The sequence below is a fragment of the Zosterops lateralis genome (assembly GCF_965231275.1).
Source record: "Zosterops lateralis genome assembly, chromosome: 17".
Lineage (NCBI taxonomy): Eukaryota > Metazoa > Chordata > Aves > Passeriformes > Zosteropidae > Zosterops > Zosterops lateralis.
Genome location: NC_139777.1, coordinates 8,035,592 through 8,052,050, shown reverse-complemented (window position 1 = coordinate 8,052,050; position 16,459 = coordinate 8,035,592). Strand labels below are relative to the sequence as shown.

At 38.5% G+C, this 16,459-nt stretch overlaps 1 protein-coding gene across 1 annotated transcript in view; it reads right to left on the bottom strand.

The window, feature by feature from the left end:
* Window positions 1-16,459, bottom strand: part of PPIL2 (peptidylprolyl isomerase like 2) — a 69,411-nt gene that overhangs the window by 32,642 nt on the left and 20,310 nt on the right. Inside the window, exons 9-12 of the mRNA XM_083874059.1 lie at window positions 8,385-8,460; window positions 7,466-7,626; window positions 5,831-5,906; window positions 4,536-4,642 (exon numbers count right to left, since the gene is read on the bottom strand). Coding sequence (XP_083730185.1) covers window positions 4,536-4,642; window positions 5,831-5,906; window positions 7,466-7,626; window positions 8,385-8,460 — 420 coding nt within the window. The remainder of the gene's footprint in view (window positions 1-4,535; window positions 4,643-5,830; window positions 5,907-7,465; window positions 7,627-8,384; window positions 8,461-16,459) is intronic.

Below are 16,459 nucleotides of genomic sequence, written 5' to 3'. Positions count from 1 at the left end.
ACTGGAAAAACACAGCTTTGTTTGTTCTTAGTTTCTGTTGACAATATCTCTCAAAGTTGAGAGTTGCAGCTCTTCCCATAATGGTCTATTTTGATGAAAAAATATGAAAAAAGCCGTTACAACCATGCCAAGACCACTGCATTTCATCCCTCCAATCCTATTACCAAATGAACAGATCCTGGTAAAACATCAGCCAGCTATTAGCCAGACAGTGTCAATCTCATGTTGACAGAAAGCAAGCAGAATGGAGGTTTATATCAGAAATAAAATGAGAGATTCGGGCAGACTGGAGAATCTTATCATGCCAGGAGGTCAAAGGAATTTTTCAGCAACTCACTTCTTTGCCACTGGAAATGGCTAAGAAGTTTACAGGCTTCTGATCTTCAGAACAGTCCCTCACACAAAAGGTGAGATGATTTCAAAGAACAAGGGCTGAATTACACATTTATAGATCACAGGCATATTTAACAGGTCAGAGGGCCTAATAAGATTAAAACATCAATGTTTGTAGAGTAACAGCTTCTTCAGAAAGCCATGCCAAGACATCATCATTAAGCAGAGTTTGCCAGGCCCTAAAATCTCAAAAAAGCATTTGTGGAGTGTCAGATGGAGCTTTGAAATCCATCTCACACTCTTCTTTGTTTTGCCATCTTGCCCTTAAAGTACAAAACCTGAGAGAGACAAGTGAATTTACAAAACCTGCTGTGGCAGCTACAGATCAGTATTTGATTACAGCTCTTGGCAGGTGTTGAACCACCAGATCATCACCACAGTGACCACTTGTTTGCAGAGGACTCCCCCAGCAGAGAAGGGAGATAGAACATCAAGCCATGTGTTAATCATTTTGACAGGATCTCCTGGAGCATTACATTTACATATTTATTTATATGTAGATATATATTTTTAAAAATGGCTGCTCCACCACCTACAAGGTAAAACTCCATCACTGTAGTGACTAATACAGCAGAATGCACATGGATAATATGCAGTTGTTCCCAGCAGCATCCTGATTAAAGCAACTAAAAGAACTTGAGGAGACTAGAAAAATCACAGTAAATAAAATACAAGAAATTCAGTGATATTCATTGCCTTTCAGCAGTTATTTCTTCAGAATTTACATGTTTGACATGCATAGGACTAGAACTGAAAGAATAACACTTGTTGGATGCTGTTAAATCTTCAGTACTTGCCAGAATTACTTCTGGCAAGTAGAATTTTTGTAAATTTTTATCCAATTAGTGTATACAACAAATGTTGCTTATGCACAGCTGAACTCAGCTTCCTGGAAAACGTCCCTACAAATGGCCTTCTGATTAGTCCCCATCAGGAGGAACATACTGTACCTGAATAGGAGGATTGGGAGAAAAACAAATGACAAAAAAAAAAAAAAAAAAAAAAAAAAAAAAAAAAAAAAAAAAAAAAGAAGCAGTAGGCACACTGCTATGATCCCAAGGCATCATCCGAGGCAAAAATTCAAAAGGGTGGAAAAAAAAATTCAGCTTATCTTCCAAAGTCTTTTTATTGCCTTTTTTCAGGTCAATGATTGAAACCACACACCATCCTTCTGGAACCCGAGTGAAGTTTTCAGGTGCTCTGAACAAGTGATTTCAAACACTGAAAATATCTGGATTCTAGTCCTATTTCATGCTCTTTCTGAATCTTATCACAAAATAACTGATGACTTCAATCACACTGCAACACTGATTTCCTGCCCTGGATCAATAGAAAACATTTTTTGATTAGGTTTTTGGTGCCAGGAAGAATTTCATCACTATCAATCTTATTGACTGGCACTTTAAAGTACTAGTATATGAAGAACCCTATATTTATTTTAAATAAAGGTTTCCACATGTACATATAGACTGAGCTACAAACAATCCATACTGGCAAATAGCTCACAAAAAATGGGAAAGAAAGGAGACAACAGAGTTGTGAAGGGACAGGGAGTGAGCACCCAAGGAGAGTATTGAAGGCAACAGATACTGGGCAGATTTCAGAAGCAGTGCAGAGTGCTGACAGCACAACTGCAAGAATATTTTGCTTAAATACAGACAAGAGGCATGAAAATCCACACGTACCATCTAAGAGAGCAAGTATGTCACTTGCTGCTCTCTATTTTAGTGAGGAGACTTCACCTCAAAGTATGTATTGAAATCTAAACCATAAGACCATTTTAAAATTTAATTTAAATGTTGCAAGTCCTACCTCCAGACAGAGGTATTTATCTGTCATATTTATATAGCAATTTCATCCTCAAACTTCCTTAAACATTTCACAATCATATATTTGCAGTACTGTGAAATTATGATCACTGCCAGGGTGGCTTCCGTAATGACCAGAGCACAGGATATCCTTCAGCAATTAAGAAAACCCTCTGCAGTTTAATTTGAGGGAGCATTATGGTACAGTCCTGTTCCCCCTGACTGCATTCAAGGACCTTACCCACACTATACACTTTGACAGGAAAAGCAAATTCTGTGTATAAACCAGCTCCAATCAGCTCCCAGGACTGGCCCAGCCTGTGCACTGGATAAGGTAGAAAAGCTGATAAAAACCTGGCACCTGATTAATTAAGACTATTGCCACACATATTCACAAACAGGGTGAACTGGAAGTGTTTAACAACGTTTAGATTTTGGCACTTTCCCATTTTCTACGCCAATCTCTGCAGTCTCAATAGATTCATTGTAGCTGATTTGTGCATATGTTTGTGACCTATGTATGTGCTATATGTTTGTAAAATGTTTGGTCTGTCTGCACTGAGCTGACCTCAGTGTGATTCAGGAAAATCAAAGTTAGGAGCACAAACTCCTTATTTAGTAAAGGGGGACAAACAAGTGCCTCCCGGAAAGAACTGATTTCACAGACCCAATATGATGACCTAAGGTGGATGTTGTGAAAATCTCCCTACAGCAGCAAGTTTTTCTATTTATTCTAAATATATATCTTTTTCCCCTCTGCAGTGCCAAAGGTCTGCTAAATTCACACAGATTTAATCAACATGAAGGAACAGATGGCTGGAGGCCAGTGTTTTAGCATGTCTGCTTGTGTAAAACAGCACACGCTTCCAGGGTGTACATGAAGAAGCTTTGTGTGTGGAAGGTGGATGAATAGGAATTCATCTGGAAAAGAAAGGAAACACAATGGATATCATAGAGGAAATTCATAATGAGCAATTGAGTCTGGGTCCCCAGGACTGAGTGACACTGGTCACACATGTGGCCAAAAAGCCCACACTGATAAGAATAGCTGCAGTCAGCCTGCTTTAGCCAGGAGCCAGTTTGAGAACATATGGCAAAACAAATGATTCAATGCAATCTGCTCGTTCTGCCACTTCCCCCTAAATATTGCTGTACTCACATCCTCTGCTTTTTGCCTTATTACAGTGTTACTATTTCAGAGCATGGAAAACACCTGTAGGGATAACAGAGACCTACAGAATTACTAACATGTTATGCTGCTGTGGAGATTCTCATGCTGTTTGCATAGATCAGCTTGAGATGTTTACACATATCTTGCTTCTTACTCATGTGAGAGAAAGGAAGAGAAGGGAAAGCCAGAAGGTTTCTGCTGTTTGCTCCTTTTTCTTCCTTGCACGCAAAAATGGATGTATTCTCCCAGGACATCTGGATTTCACACCAGGCACCCCAGCTCCTACCCTGCACCACTGCCCTTATGAGCTTTGTGAGGCTTACAAGAAACAGATTTTTTACCATTTAACCCCCTGTTCACATCCTTCAACTTTTTAAAGTACCAACTTTCAAGCCTATAATATCCTGACAGAAAAATCTCAGTAAACCACTGAAGGTTTGAAAACTTTTTTCCTTTTATAGCAGTGGCTGTATAAATAAATAAGCAAACACACAACCCAAGCAGTGACGTCTGAGACATCACTGTCGCCACAACTCATTCATCTATCAGACGTCTTGCCATGTTTATTATTTTAAGTCACTGTTTTCCACCAGAATCAGACTGTATAGACTATAAAAAACTTCAGTTTGTTGTTTTTTTTTAAATCAACTTCTCTTAATGGCAAAGAAAAGGTGTCTAAAAACTTGAACATAAAGAACAGGAAGGGACAATAGGAAGTAAAAACATATTCTAAGGTTTTCATTTAGGTTTGTTCTGTAAAGCTCAGGGTTTAAAAACAAATCTAAGTATTTCTGGGGATCTTGACTACATGGAATCAGACTGACAGACTGCTCTTGGTTTCAGTGAGGCTCTTTTCCTGGTTCTGTCAGTAAGTTGCTATGTAACCTTGGATTATTCCCTCTTCACTGTGCTCTGCCTTCTCTTTGCTTTTTTCCTTCCTGGTCATTGTTTGGGTCTTTCATCCTGACCCTTTGAAGCTCTAAACATGTACCTTGGCATATTGTAGGTAGTCCACTAAAATGATGGGACTACTCACAGAGAACACTTACACATATAGTGTAAATATATACAGTTAATTAATTTATGTATACATATAAACATTTCCACTGCCAGCTCTAATTCTGGTAGTTATCTACAGAAATTGATCTTATTGGGCACAGTACCATGTCACAGTGCAGCTCCAAGTTTAGGTCTCCTTTATTGGTGTGAAGTCGCACATATCCCTTCTTCTTCACATATTGATACCTCACAACATCTTCTTCAATAGCAGCTACATCAAAGCAGAAAACAGTAATTAGCTTTCTGTAAGCTTGCTCACTGATCTTTAGAAATCATCAGTAATGATTCATAGAACCTACTGTCTGACCTCTTCTCCTGTGGTACGAGGTCTTGAGGGATCCTACTCTGCAATTCATCTGATAACCTTGCATTAATCTCTGTGCAAAACACTTTCCATTATAGTAAACCACCAACTCTTTGAGAACCAACCAAATAATGTATATTTTAAATCCCAGAAGCATCCAGTATTACAAACTATAATTTTCCAGCAATGTCTGCCAACCACAAACGTTACTTTGAACCCAAATGGCATCTTGTCAATCCTGCAAGCCAAGCAGGTAGTCATCAGTCAACCACAAGCTGCTGACATAGAGACCTACCCAGTTCTGAAAACAACTCAAGCTGTTGCTGGAGACATCACTGGTAAGTCAAACCAAATGATCAATTATGATGTTTCCATTTCCATTTTGTCAAAATGTCCAGTTAGTCAGATATTTTCTGTACTCAGTCACCTTCAAATCACTCTAACTTACCAATTAAAGGAACTGAATTTGGTAAACATTGTTTTAGCAATGTGTTCAATCTTTGCCTAAGTATGTTCAATCTAAATTTTAGTGCCCAACTTCCTCAACTGGAAATACTAATGACTCAGCTATTTAATCAATATCCAAACTAAATAAACCTTACACCTTTGCATTTAGGCTGGAGAATAAAAGGAAAACTTCACTGTATTAAAATGCATTTTCATGTGAAAAAAAATAAACTAAAAACAGTAAAAGTTACCATTACAAAATTTGCTGTTGTTCTAACCAACACCGAGGTAGCCCAATAAGATGGGCAAGGTTTTGTAGGGTATCTGAGGAGAGATTATATTGCATTCCTAACTTAGAGAAGGGGGTATGTCCATTTGTCATCCTTGGGCAAAAAATGTCTCATTAATTTTTGTTCAAAAGAAGTAACAGCCATTCAAAGCCAAAGCTTGATCATAATTGCTTCAGTATTTTCAGAACAACCTCAGTGGAAAGTAAGGATATATCTGGTCAGGGAATACATTTCCATGGCATCAGCACTGACCAATTACCAATGTATTCCTTCAGCCCTCATAAATGTATATGTGCTAAGGAGCATACTTTGAAACTTAGCAATAAATAAAGAGTTTGTAGGTAGGTAGCTCTGGTACCTGCTTCGTGGGTAGTTTCAGGCACCATTGCAGTGGAGGTGAAGGAAGCACTTACAGCTCCAGTGGAATAGTGAGCCTGTTTGCAGAGGAAAAAGCAAGAGAAAAAGACATTAGATCTTCAAATTTATCTACCAAAGATACTATATAAGCATTAGAAACACAAAAATGCCATTCTTCTGAAGGCAGACTTTTCAGCTCCAGCTCCTACTGAAAGAAACAAATACCCAGTGCAGTGATAATTCTCCATCTGTTGCTCACATTTGCTCTGATGGAACTGTAGTTAAGGCTGCTCATGCACTGAGCCAAAGGGGCTTAATGCTTCCACTACAATTTAATACGTCACTATGCAGAGATTCTATTATCAGAATTGATTTGTATGTTCAGGAGTGGAGATAGGCAAGGAGTACTTCTGCCAAGACATCTGTAGAAGCTTCCAGTGCTGCTGAATGGAAGGAAAATGCAGTGAACCACAGGGATACTGTAGGGGAGAGCAAACCAGCCCCCTCCCATAGCCAGTCCTACTGAGTGCAGAGGTACCATCCCATGATTCCCAAGGTCTATTTTGAGCTCTGTAATTCTGCAGAAGGGAAATGTTAACGTCACATGTGGATTTTGCAGTAAATTACAAAGATCTAATAAACCCAGAGACATGTTCAGCAGTTCCAGGGAAATGCCTGTAAAGAGTCCAGGCCAGGTCAATGCTCACTCCCTAAGGTTTCACTGCATCCTAAGCAAGTTTACAGCTATGCCCATCCATGTCATAAGCTGACAATCTGATTCCCCAACATCGTAGAGCTCATCCTTACCTCTGCCCTCTTTTTTCTTCTCCTTACTTTATTTTTATTTTTTTTTAATTATTTTAACACTACAATGTCCCAAAAAAGGGGGCATTTGTGATCCTACTCCTTGATCACACACACTCCCTAATCTGTCCCTAAGCTCTCTTATTAAAAGTTGTGTGAGCACTGCTGTTAGTTTTCATGTAAGTGTAATCAAAGCAAGTAGGCACACACATCCCAGAATTATTAAAGGACAGAAGAATATTCTCTCTTGCCCATTTCAAACAGCCTTTGATGTAGGAAATCTAGATGCAGATGAATTGTTTCTCTTGACAACCATGAACATGCACCTGGAAGAACATCCCTTAAAATATCCCACTGAACCCTGCATTCCAGTGGAAAAAGAAAATGGAGGAGCAGCTGTGGATGATTTATGTATTTGTCCACACCAGAAATGATTCACCTGCACTACCCTTAAGGTGTGCTCTCTCTGCCAATAAATGCAGGAAGCAATGATAAACAAACTCGAAGTGAGAGATTACAACCTGGGAAAAAGGTTCTGCCAACACACACATAACCACATCACAAGAATTCTCCCTTCTTATTGTGATTCAATTCTCAAATGTTTAGGTTCATTTGCAACGATTTAAGAAATAGAAACTCACTGACACATACTATGTGTGTCTAAGGAATCCTGATATGATTCTCATTTTTTCATCTGTGACAAAGTTCTGTTTGAGAGGAAAGAGAAGGAGCAGTGTTTGTTTACACTGCAATACGGCCTCTAAGAAGAAAAACAACTATTACCATTATTGAAAAAGTCAATCATACCAAACTACAAATTAAGTCAACTTACTGCATTCAGCTTATCCACTTTTTTCTTTTCAGGAGCCTTCATAGTAGCTGCTAAAATATCATCGCCTTTGAATTCCTTATAAAGCTCCAGTAAAGTCTCTCGGGTCTCTGTGTTTGTATTTTTCAAATAGTAAGATGGATCTGATTTTGCTTTTTCTTCATCTAGGTAAGACAAAGGTAAATCATTCAGAATTAAAAGAAACATTGTATTTTGTTCTCCTTCAGTTTGTTACATAACTAATTACACACAAACTTTCCAGACATTAATGCTACATTTAAAAAAAAAAAAAGTCTAGCAACTACATATATTCCTCCAGACACAGTGACAAATAGCAATGCATAACACTAATGACAGTGTAACCCAAAATACAGCACAATAAATGCCAACATGATGTACAACAAAAAAAAAAAATCAAGCCAACTATCATGAACATTTATTTGAAACCACTAGAAATTATCTAAGTCCATTCAAGTCTTGTAAAATTTTTATAGAACAATAAAGACAAAATACAGTTGGGTACAATATAAACTTCTGTTCTTCATCTCCTCACTGAATGGCCAGGCCTGTGATACAAAAATCCAAGGATCAGATATTAAATGTGACAGCAAGGGGAGGAGGTTGCTGGACTGGACTGTGGTTTACAAGTTTCACTTGTCCTCTGTCTTGGTATGCTTATTATTTGCTGGATATTAGGTATTCCATATCTGAGATAATACTCACTTATTCTGATCAGGTAAATAGAAAGGGAGGCTTGCTTGCACAAGAGTAGATTTAAAAAACCCAAAAACCAGACATAAGCATAATAAGCTAACCACTGAGAGATGTCCTTCCAGAAAACAGAGTCCATTCCACAACATCATCTTCAGATTCTGCATGTTTGGGTTGGTGTTTTCTCAGCCTACCTTCAATTCATCCTTACCTGGATCAATTACTTTTATGTTGTTCTTAACATGAAAGAAGTTTGAGACATTGAACTTATCCAGGTTTGTTGGATCCTGAAAATAATAATAATTCAAAAAAAACCTAATATCAGAGATCTTGGTAGGCACATATTCCAAGCAACAGACTAGACTGAAGGGCAGACACCATAATAAATAAACAGGGAGAGACAGAATAACTTCTATACTCCCCAAACCACAGAAAGATGAAAAAAATACAATCAACCCCAACCAGCATCAGCAATGAGTCTGTTCACAGCAGACTCCTTAGGGATCTCGAATTCAGTTCCAAACATAATATTAGACATATATCACCTACAGAAGTTACTACCAGAACTCAACTGAGTCTCCCCTATCCTAGAGAAGCAAGAATATTGCAATCCCCTGGTTCTTTCTTTTGTTCTGAGCTTTGGTCTAAGATCTATGCAAAAGCACATCAGCTATCTCCTGCTATTTATAATCCTAGGCCTGATTTGCACATGCTCTGTGAACTTTTGCAATGCATTTCAAAATACAAATAAAACCTCAGAACAAGTCTCTGCAGTAAGAACTGTTTTGACAGTTGTTTTTTCTACAAGTGCTTACAGAACTATGTTTAAAAATGATGAAAAAAAAAAAAAAGAAAAGAAAAAGCTATTATGAAAATTCAATTTAGTGACCACTGGAGGAAAACAGGAAAAACACAGAGTGCATTAACTGTGATTCTTTATGCTATCTCTAGGCAACTTTCTGCAGAACTCTGACCTTTCCTTAGAGACAGTGAGACAAGGAATGCCTACTGGTGATCTAGGTTACTTTATACTATTATTAAACAGTCTTTAATCCTCTCCTTACAATGACTTCAAGGTTTTCTCCTCAAGCTCCTCTGCAGCACAGAAAGGTCAAAACATCAGCCCAGGACACCCAGTCACTAAAGGAAATTCTATCTTACAGAAAACAATCCAAAGTTTAAAATAACAAACTAACAAAATAATATGCAAGAGTTTCTAATTCAGGATAAAAATAATGCAGCATATTATGCAAAAAATATGACCTAATGTATAGTATTAAATATATTATCCTAAAAAAAATAACAAAGCTTCTCACACCACCATGGTTGATAAAAAGTTTGACAATTTCATCTCTGCCAGAAGTAATGCTTAATACAAGCAGAGCTGCTAGCTCCATAATTTATAAAATGATCTAATTATGCCTTTCATTCATCCCTGAAATGGTATGCTTCCACCAGAGAGTGCATTTTTAGTTTTATTGCTGGTACTAAAACCAAAACACATTTATGAAATCAAGCTGTGTGATTCTGCACCTTAATGTGATCTCCTGGCTTTCTGCTGTCCCCTTTCCTAATCACCAGACAACAATTTTCTGTTTCCTGTCCCACTATACCCCTCCAATAGATCTTCATTTAGACAAAAAAAACTGCCTCAAAAATTACATCTTTAAGATTTTGCTTTAGAAATAGACAATCTTTAAATAAAACTACTAAAAAATAGGAAATTCAGATTTATTTTTTAGCCATTTTTCTTTCCTCTGACACCAGCACTCAGGTGTATTTATTATTTATTACCTTACATACATATTTATATATGTGAATAGAGCTGATTTTGAGCCTTGCTTTCTGACAGTCAACAAGATGCATGGAGGAAGTCTGGAGAAAGAACTCTGTGTGTTTTCACAAGACATCTTCACTCCCAAATACTCTGCAGCAATCATGAGCTGCAGCTTTCCAAGACAGCAATCACTGCTCTGCACATAAATGTCCTACCTCAAAAGGTGAAGGAAGGAAGGAAGAACTGCTTAACCTTTCAGGAAAGGGAAAAAATACCTTTGTATTAATATTAATAGAGATAAATGGATTTATAGCAATCTACATCTGCAGTTCATGGCAAAGCTGAAGGGCAAGACTGACTCCTGAAACCAATTTTTCATGGACAGGAGGGAAGGCAGCAGTAAAAATGAAACAGAAAACACCTTCATGATGTTTTTCTAAATAAAACTTCTTCATTTATTGATTTATTGATTGTTTAAAAATAAATAAAGGGCATCACAACTGCCAGTGCCTTACAAAACCCAGGGGCTTGTGCTCAGAGTACCACAAATCAGATTTGTTCTCACTATTTAACAGCCACAATTCATTCAAACATCCATGTGGCTTAACCAGCCTAATCAAAGGCATTGAGCAACTCCAAAATGTTTACAACCTCTTTCCTTGCAGGGGATTTCTCAGGGCTCCCCAAATCACCACCAGCCCCTGCTTTGGCAGTGCATCTATTATTGTATGAAGGACATAAGGGCAGAGGGCACAGGGCAGCTCCTTCTCCTTGCAGACCAACTGTCCATCTGCCCTCTGGGAGATCTGAACTCCAAACCCCAGAACTGTGACCCAGGTCCCCTGTACAAGTCTTTCCATCACATCCACATGGCCCATCTGTTCCAATGGAAACCTTGACAAAGGTTTGGTGTACAGTACTGTCCCTTGTATTCCTAATTCTGCAAAGCAAGAGTCATACCACACATGGAGAAGGGGGACAACCCACACTCCTACCCCAAAAGAGATTTCCCTCTGTCAGTGGAACTGCCCCTCAAAAATGGCTCCTCAAATTGGAATTTGAGTATCATCTTGTACAGGACACCTAGGACATGTTTATTCCTCCCTCTAAAATACAGCATCTTGATATACTTAGAGAAGTTCCATTAGAATTTGTTTGATTGGAATTAGTGTGAATCAGAATTAGCACACTGTGAATGTACTGCAGTGAATACTAAGTCAAACACAAGATCCCAATTGCTTCTACCTGCCCCCAAGAGCAGAAACACTTCTGACAATTCCAACCTGTGCTGCAGAAGACACAAACCATTTCCTTAGTGGTGGTACCGAGTCCTACAACACGAGATACATATTTTTTAAAGGTAAGACTATGAAAATTTTGTAAGTTTGCACAGTCTTTAGACATATACTTCAGGAAGAAAACTGTCTAAATGCTAATAATTAGCCTGCCAAGCTCCTCTCATTGCATCCATGACAGTTACTGGGCACAGAATCAGAGCAGTCTGAACAAGATGCCACAGGGATGGGCAGACAGACACACTCACATTGTCAAAGCCTCAAGCTCTAATGAATTAATTGCCTCTCCAGGACAGAGAAAGGCTGGACTCATGGGAATATTCCCAGACCTGTTTAGGTTAAGGCTTGGAGCCCAAAGACCTACAGAAAGAAGTTCTGTGTAAGGGCACAGAATCCAGAAAGGAAGATGAACCATGGCCTACTTTTATTTATCTTAGCATGTTTAAAAATATGTATTCAAAACACCATGGCTGGCAGTCTCAGGGTTTTTCTTATTAAGGTTATGAACCATAAACTTTACTTTAGCAAATTACTAGCACAGATATAGACATCAAAGGGTTGCTAACTATCATCACTATTAAAAATCTCATATTTAATGTTTTCCTGAAAGCTGAGCTCTGAAAACAGCTAATCTCAAGTTTCATTCTACTTGTTTTTTTCCAGTCATTTTCTGGTTTTACCTACTGAGGGAAACAGCTTGAACTCTGTTAGTCTTATGCACCACATATAAGCCCCCAAAGGTTAAAACCAGCAGGTTTAGACTGTGTGATTTGTTTGAGTCCTGATTTCTCTCTTACCATTTGGTTGGCCATGCTGCATCCCTAATTATCCTCAGGACTGTCACCCTCACTGTCACTGTCCCACTTCTTTACACACTACTCTGCATGTCCATTGGTGCAGGATTCTCCCTCACAGAGACCTCACCCACAACCGTGAGGAAATCTGCTCTGACCTTCTGTCACACAAAGAGAAATGAGGAATAGCTGAGGAGTGAAATATCAATTAACAGTGTGCAGCTCAGCTACCTCCAGCTCTGCTCATTAGCCGTGCTTCCTGCCACAAATGTCAGTGGTGTTTAACAGCTTGTCTTGTCCACAGCTGATTAGGTTATATAGAAACAATAAAACTGTCATAAAGAAGCACATAACAGTAGGAGGCTTTTTTTCCCTTTAACAGCAGCAAACGTGTTAGCATTAGCCAGACTTGGTGTTATCATCTCTTCCCTCCTCCATTTCTGAAGTGCAAAAAAGATACATTTGTTAGGCTGCATCTACCAGGGAAGGCTCTGCAGGCTGCCACCAGAGCACTGTGCCTGCTACCCCTGCACAGCTTTACTGCAATTCCTTAGGCAAGGAGGAACCCCCACATGTGCCTCTGCCTCACCTGCAGCACTGCCACTGAGCACAGCCATATTTCTCACTAAATCCCCTGCCAGCACACAGCTCAGCAATAGCTTTGAAGAGTTTCCAGAGCAGGAATCATTTCTGCTGTATCCTCACAAACTTAAGTTTGTCTCTTGTTTGTGAACAGAGCCACAGTGGAGGATGACAAATTGACAGGGTGCTAAAGGGGAAAGTGTTCTTCTCTCCTCTGAACACTTCCTATCAAATGGGATGTGAAAGCTGGGTATTTCTGCATTCTTACTTTGCTCTCCTCAGCATCTCTTACATTTGCTGGTATGGGAAGCCCACCACTGTCACCAGCAAAGCACTACCTGCCCCTGTTCCTCTGTCCACCTTGAGCTGGGGCAGACACTTCAGCCTGCCTGGTCATACATGGGGATTCAGATGACAGGTATTTATGTGCTTACCATTAAGCTCCACAACATTACACAAAGAATAATCTGCATAATATAGGATTGAAACACACATGGAATTTACGTTCACACTAATTAATAATAATTTCTACCAGATTTTGCCATAAAGATTTGACAGTAGACATTGAGATCTAGCAGTCGATCCCCCACAAATTGGAAGATAATCTCAAATTAGGTTGAACATTTTGTCTGAATACTAGCTGAAAACCTGTAAAACATAGGACTGGAAGAATTACCTAGATCTGAATTGAGGTCTAACGCACTATTATTTCAAAAGCTATGCTCAATCCTACCTTGAAATCAATTGCAAAGTGAAAAGATGAACAGCAATGTACCAGAATGGCAAGCAGAAGAGGGAGGTAAGAACACTGCAAACAAGTGTTAACAATATCAGCTTTTCCATTACAGACACCCTGTCCCCAGAGATCTCCAAGCGCTTTACATCCTGCCTTACTCATTAAGGGTAACTAATTAATCTTACAGTACTCAAGTTGTCTGGCAGCTGGGAACACATTCATGACATTTTCAAGGGATGCTGGGTTAGGCTGAGCTGATCATCATCAAGGTAAAGAATATAAGTGGGTTTAAAGTTATGGAAAACATAGACAACATAAAACAGCAAATTCCATTTAAAAGCGACATGAACCAGTACAGCTGGGAGATAAATTATCTGAAATAATGAGAAGGAGAGAGAAACTTGGAAAAAATGTAAGACCTGCACTGCAGAAGAGGGAAAGCTTGACTTGAGTTTGTAGCAAGATCACAAAGACAATTTAAACTTTAGTGTAAAGAGCTACAGTCTAAAAACCCAGCCATACTAGGAGTGCTGTATCTAGGAAGGGCATCATATGGAATAATGTCATGTGCATTTCTGTCATCATCAGCAAAATCCTAAACTAGAATCCATGAATTCTTCTGCCTGAATAACTCCATTCCAGTACTGCTAATGTATTGTGCACACCAGGATACGGTATTACTCTTTACCTCCTGCCCTGACTGCCTGGATAATATGGCCATATGCTGATGAAAAACTGCCATGCTCCACTCCAGGACATTTGCATTTCAACAGGGGAAAATGTAATTTCTGTAGATGGACTATGTGTAGGAAGCACTGCAGATTCCTTTACAAAGGGAAGCACATCAAAGACCTAAGAGTATTATTAACAACTGAAGTTGTGATTCTTCCTTTTTAAGTATAGAATTAAAAAAAAAAGTTGTTATTTTTAACAAGTAAATAGCATATAAATATTTGCTAATAAATTCAAAGCAACCAGACAAAATGGTGCTTAGCAGAAAAGATAACAGGGTGGATTATGACTCGTGTTTCAATAATGTTTAGCACCAAGAACAGGAAAAACATATTATGCAATTCTGCCTCCTCTGAAAAGAGTAAATCTTTCTTGTTTTGTTTTTAATTATATATATTAGAAGAGAGAAGCCAAGTTTGAGGTCAGTTGCTATTCTAGTAAAATCCAAGCAGATGTAGGATTGTCCTTTATGTATCAATAAGGGAAAATGTGATCATACAAATAATCTGTAAACATACATCATTCATATTTTCCACTTATCACATTGTATTTCACTACCAAACACAGGTACCCCATCTGTTTCCTAGGACATTCAGAGTCAGCCTCTGGAAATGCTGTTTTCTATTGCTAAACACAGCTATTACAGACAGCCCTATTCAGCTGTTATTTGCAAAGCAAAGAATGTTTTTTATAGCAACTTCCCTCATATCTACTTTTTTTGTCAAACAGCAGGGTCAGTGATACCAACTCAGCCTCAATTCCAGCTCTCTTGGATACCACAGCACTCAATTTACATGGTGGAATGAGAAAACAACAAAGTGATAAATTTCAACACAGAACTGAAAGGTTTTTAAGAGAAGCAGGAATTGGGGTAGAGCTCTGAAACACAACAGATTGCAGTCATGAACTCTGGCTAAGAAACAGAGCCACAGGTGGTGGAGCTTGGCAGTGTGAAGCCTGAAGCCACCACGCTGCCTGCAGTGTTGTCAACAAGAGAGTTTGTAGAGGAGACACCGGTCTGTCTTTCAATAATTTATATGAAGAAAACACAGTGAGAAAATAACAACACATTTCTCTACCACATCTACTTAAGCAATTCTAATAGCCAGGCTAGTCATGCCACTTCAGGTTGAATCCTGGCCTCAACAAAGCCAGGCAGGGTAGGGCAGAATTTGAATAGGAGAAATCAAGTTCTATGGGCAAGTTTGCAGTGGGTGTTGTGCAGTGCAGTAAATGGCCTTCACTTCTCCTTCAACAGCCTGAAGCCATTTTAGACTGCTAAAAATAATTCTGAAAAAAATATTTAAAAACTGACCTGATAAAAGGTCAAGCTTTATCTGGTCAACAGCATTCAGATGGTCAAATCTCTTGGAGTCCAATCCCAAGATGGGGGTGTCTTTGCTATTTCTAAACTTACTTAAGAAGAATGTAGCACAGGACTGTACACTGCAGGAGTTACCAATCCACAATGAACTGTTTACTTAAGAGGATCAAATCTATTCACACATTGTGAACACCACCCGCAATGGAGATGGGAGAGGTGCAGGCAATGTGTGATTGTGACCTTGGACTGCACAACTATCAGAATCTACTTAGTTTCATATTAGACATATTCCTCCAAGCAAGACAGAGTCCCAACATGTCAAGAATGAAGATGAAAAATATTGATAAAACTCAGATAGAGAATGACTAAATTTTTAGATGTTGCACATTGAGATTTAGAGGACTAGAGCAGCTGTGAAAAATCAAAGCTAGGCAAGTAACATGAACACGTTCCTTATATATACATTCAATTCCAACCCTACAAAACATACCAAAATATTTTTTTCAGCGACTGCACATTTCAATTGTTTGTTCAAAATAACTTGGTTTTCCATACGGGTGCACAGACACATTTTTAGACACTTGTCTTTTTTTACTTTTCCAAATCCATTAGCAACCATGCAGTTACACAGAAATAACATTCTGTTGGGAGCTTTCAAACAAACAAACAAAAAAAAAAGCTGTATTTTTTGCATCCATTGGAATAAAAACATTTTACTTTGTTGCATTAGCTTGAACACCAACAAACCCAAAGGAACAGAGGAAAAATATTTAAAAACATGCTGTTGAGCACCAGGGAGTAGGGAAGAAGGCTTACACTTTATTTAAATTTAGACATAAATGAAAAATATTTTTCTATTTGAATTAGACTGTATTGGTCTTGGCTAGTGGCAATTAAGTGTTCATGAGATGTATACTAACTCATGATTTCAATAATAATGATCCAGGAATCTTTTTTCCCCTCTTTTGAAATCATGTAAGCTTAAAAATACCTACTTTTAAACAAAAGTTTTAGACCTTTTAAGACTAAGCATCATCTGTAAATAA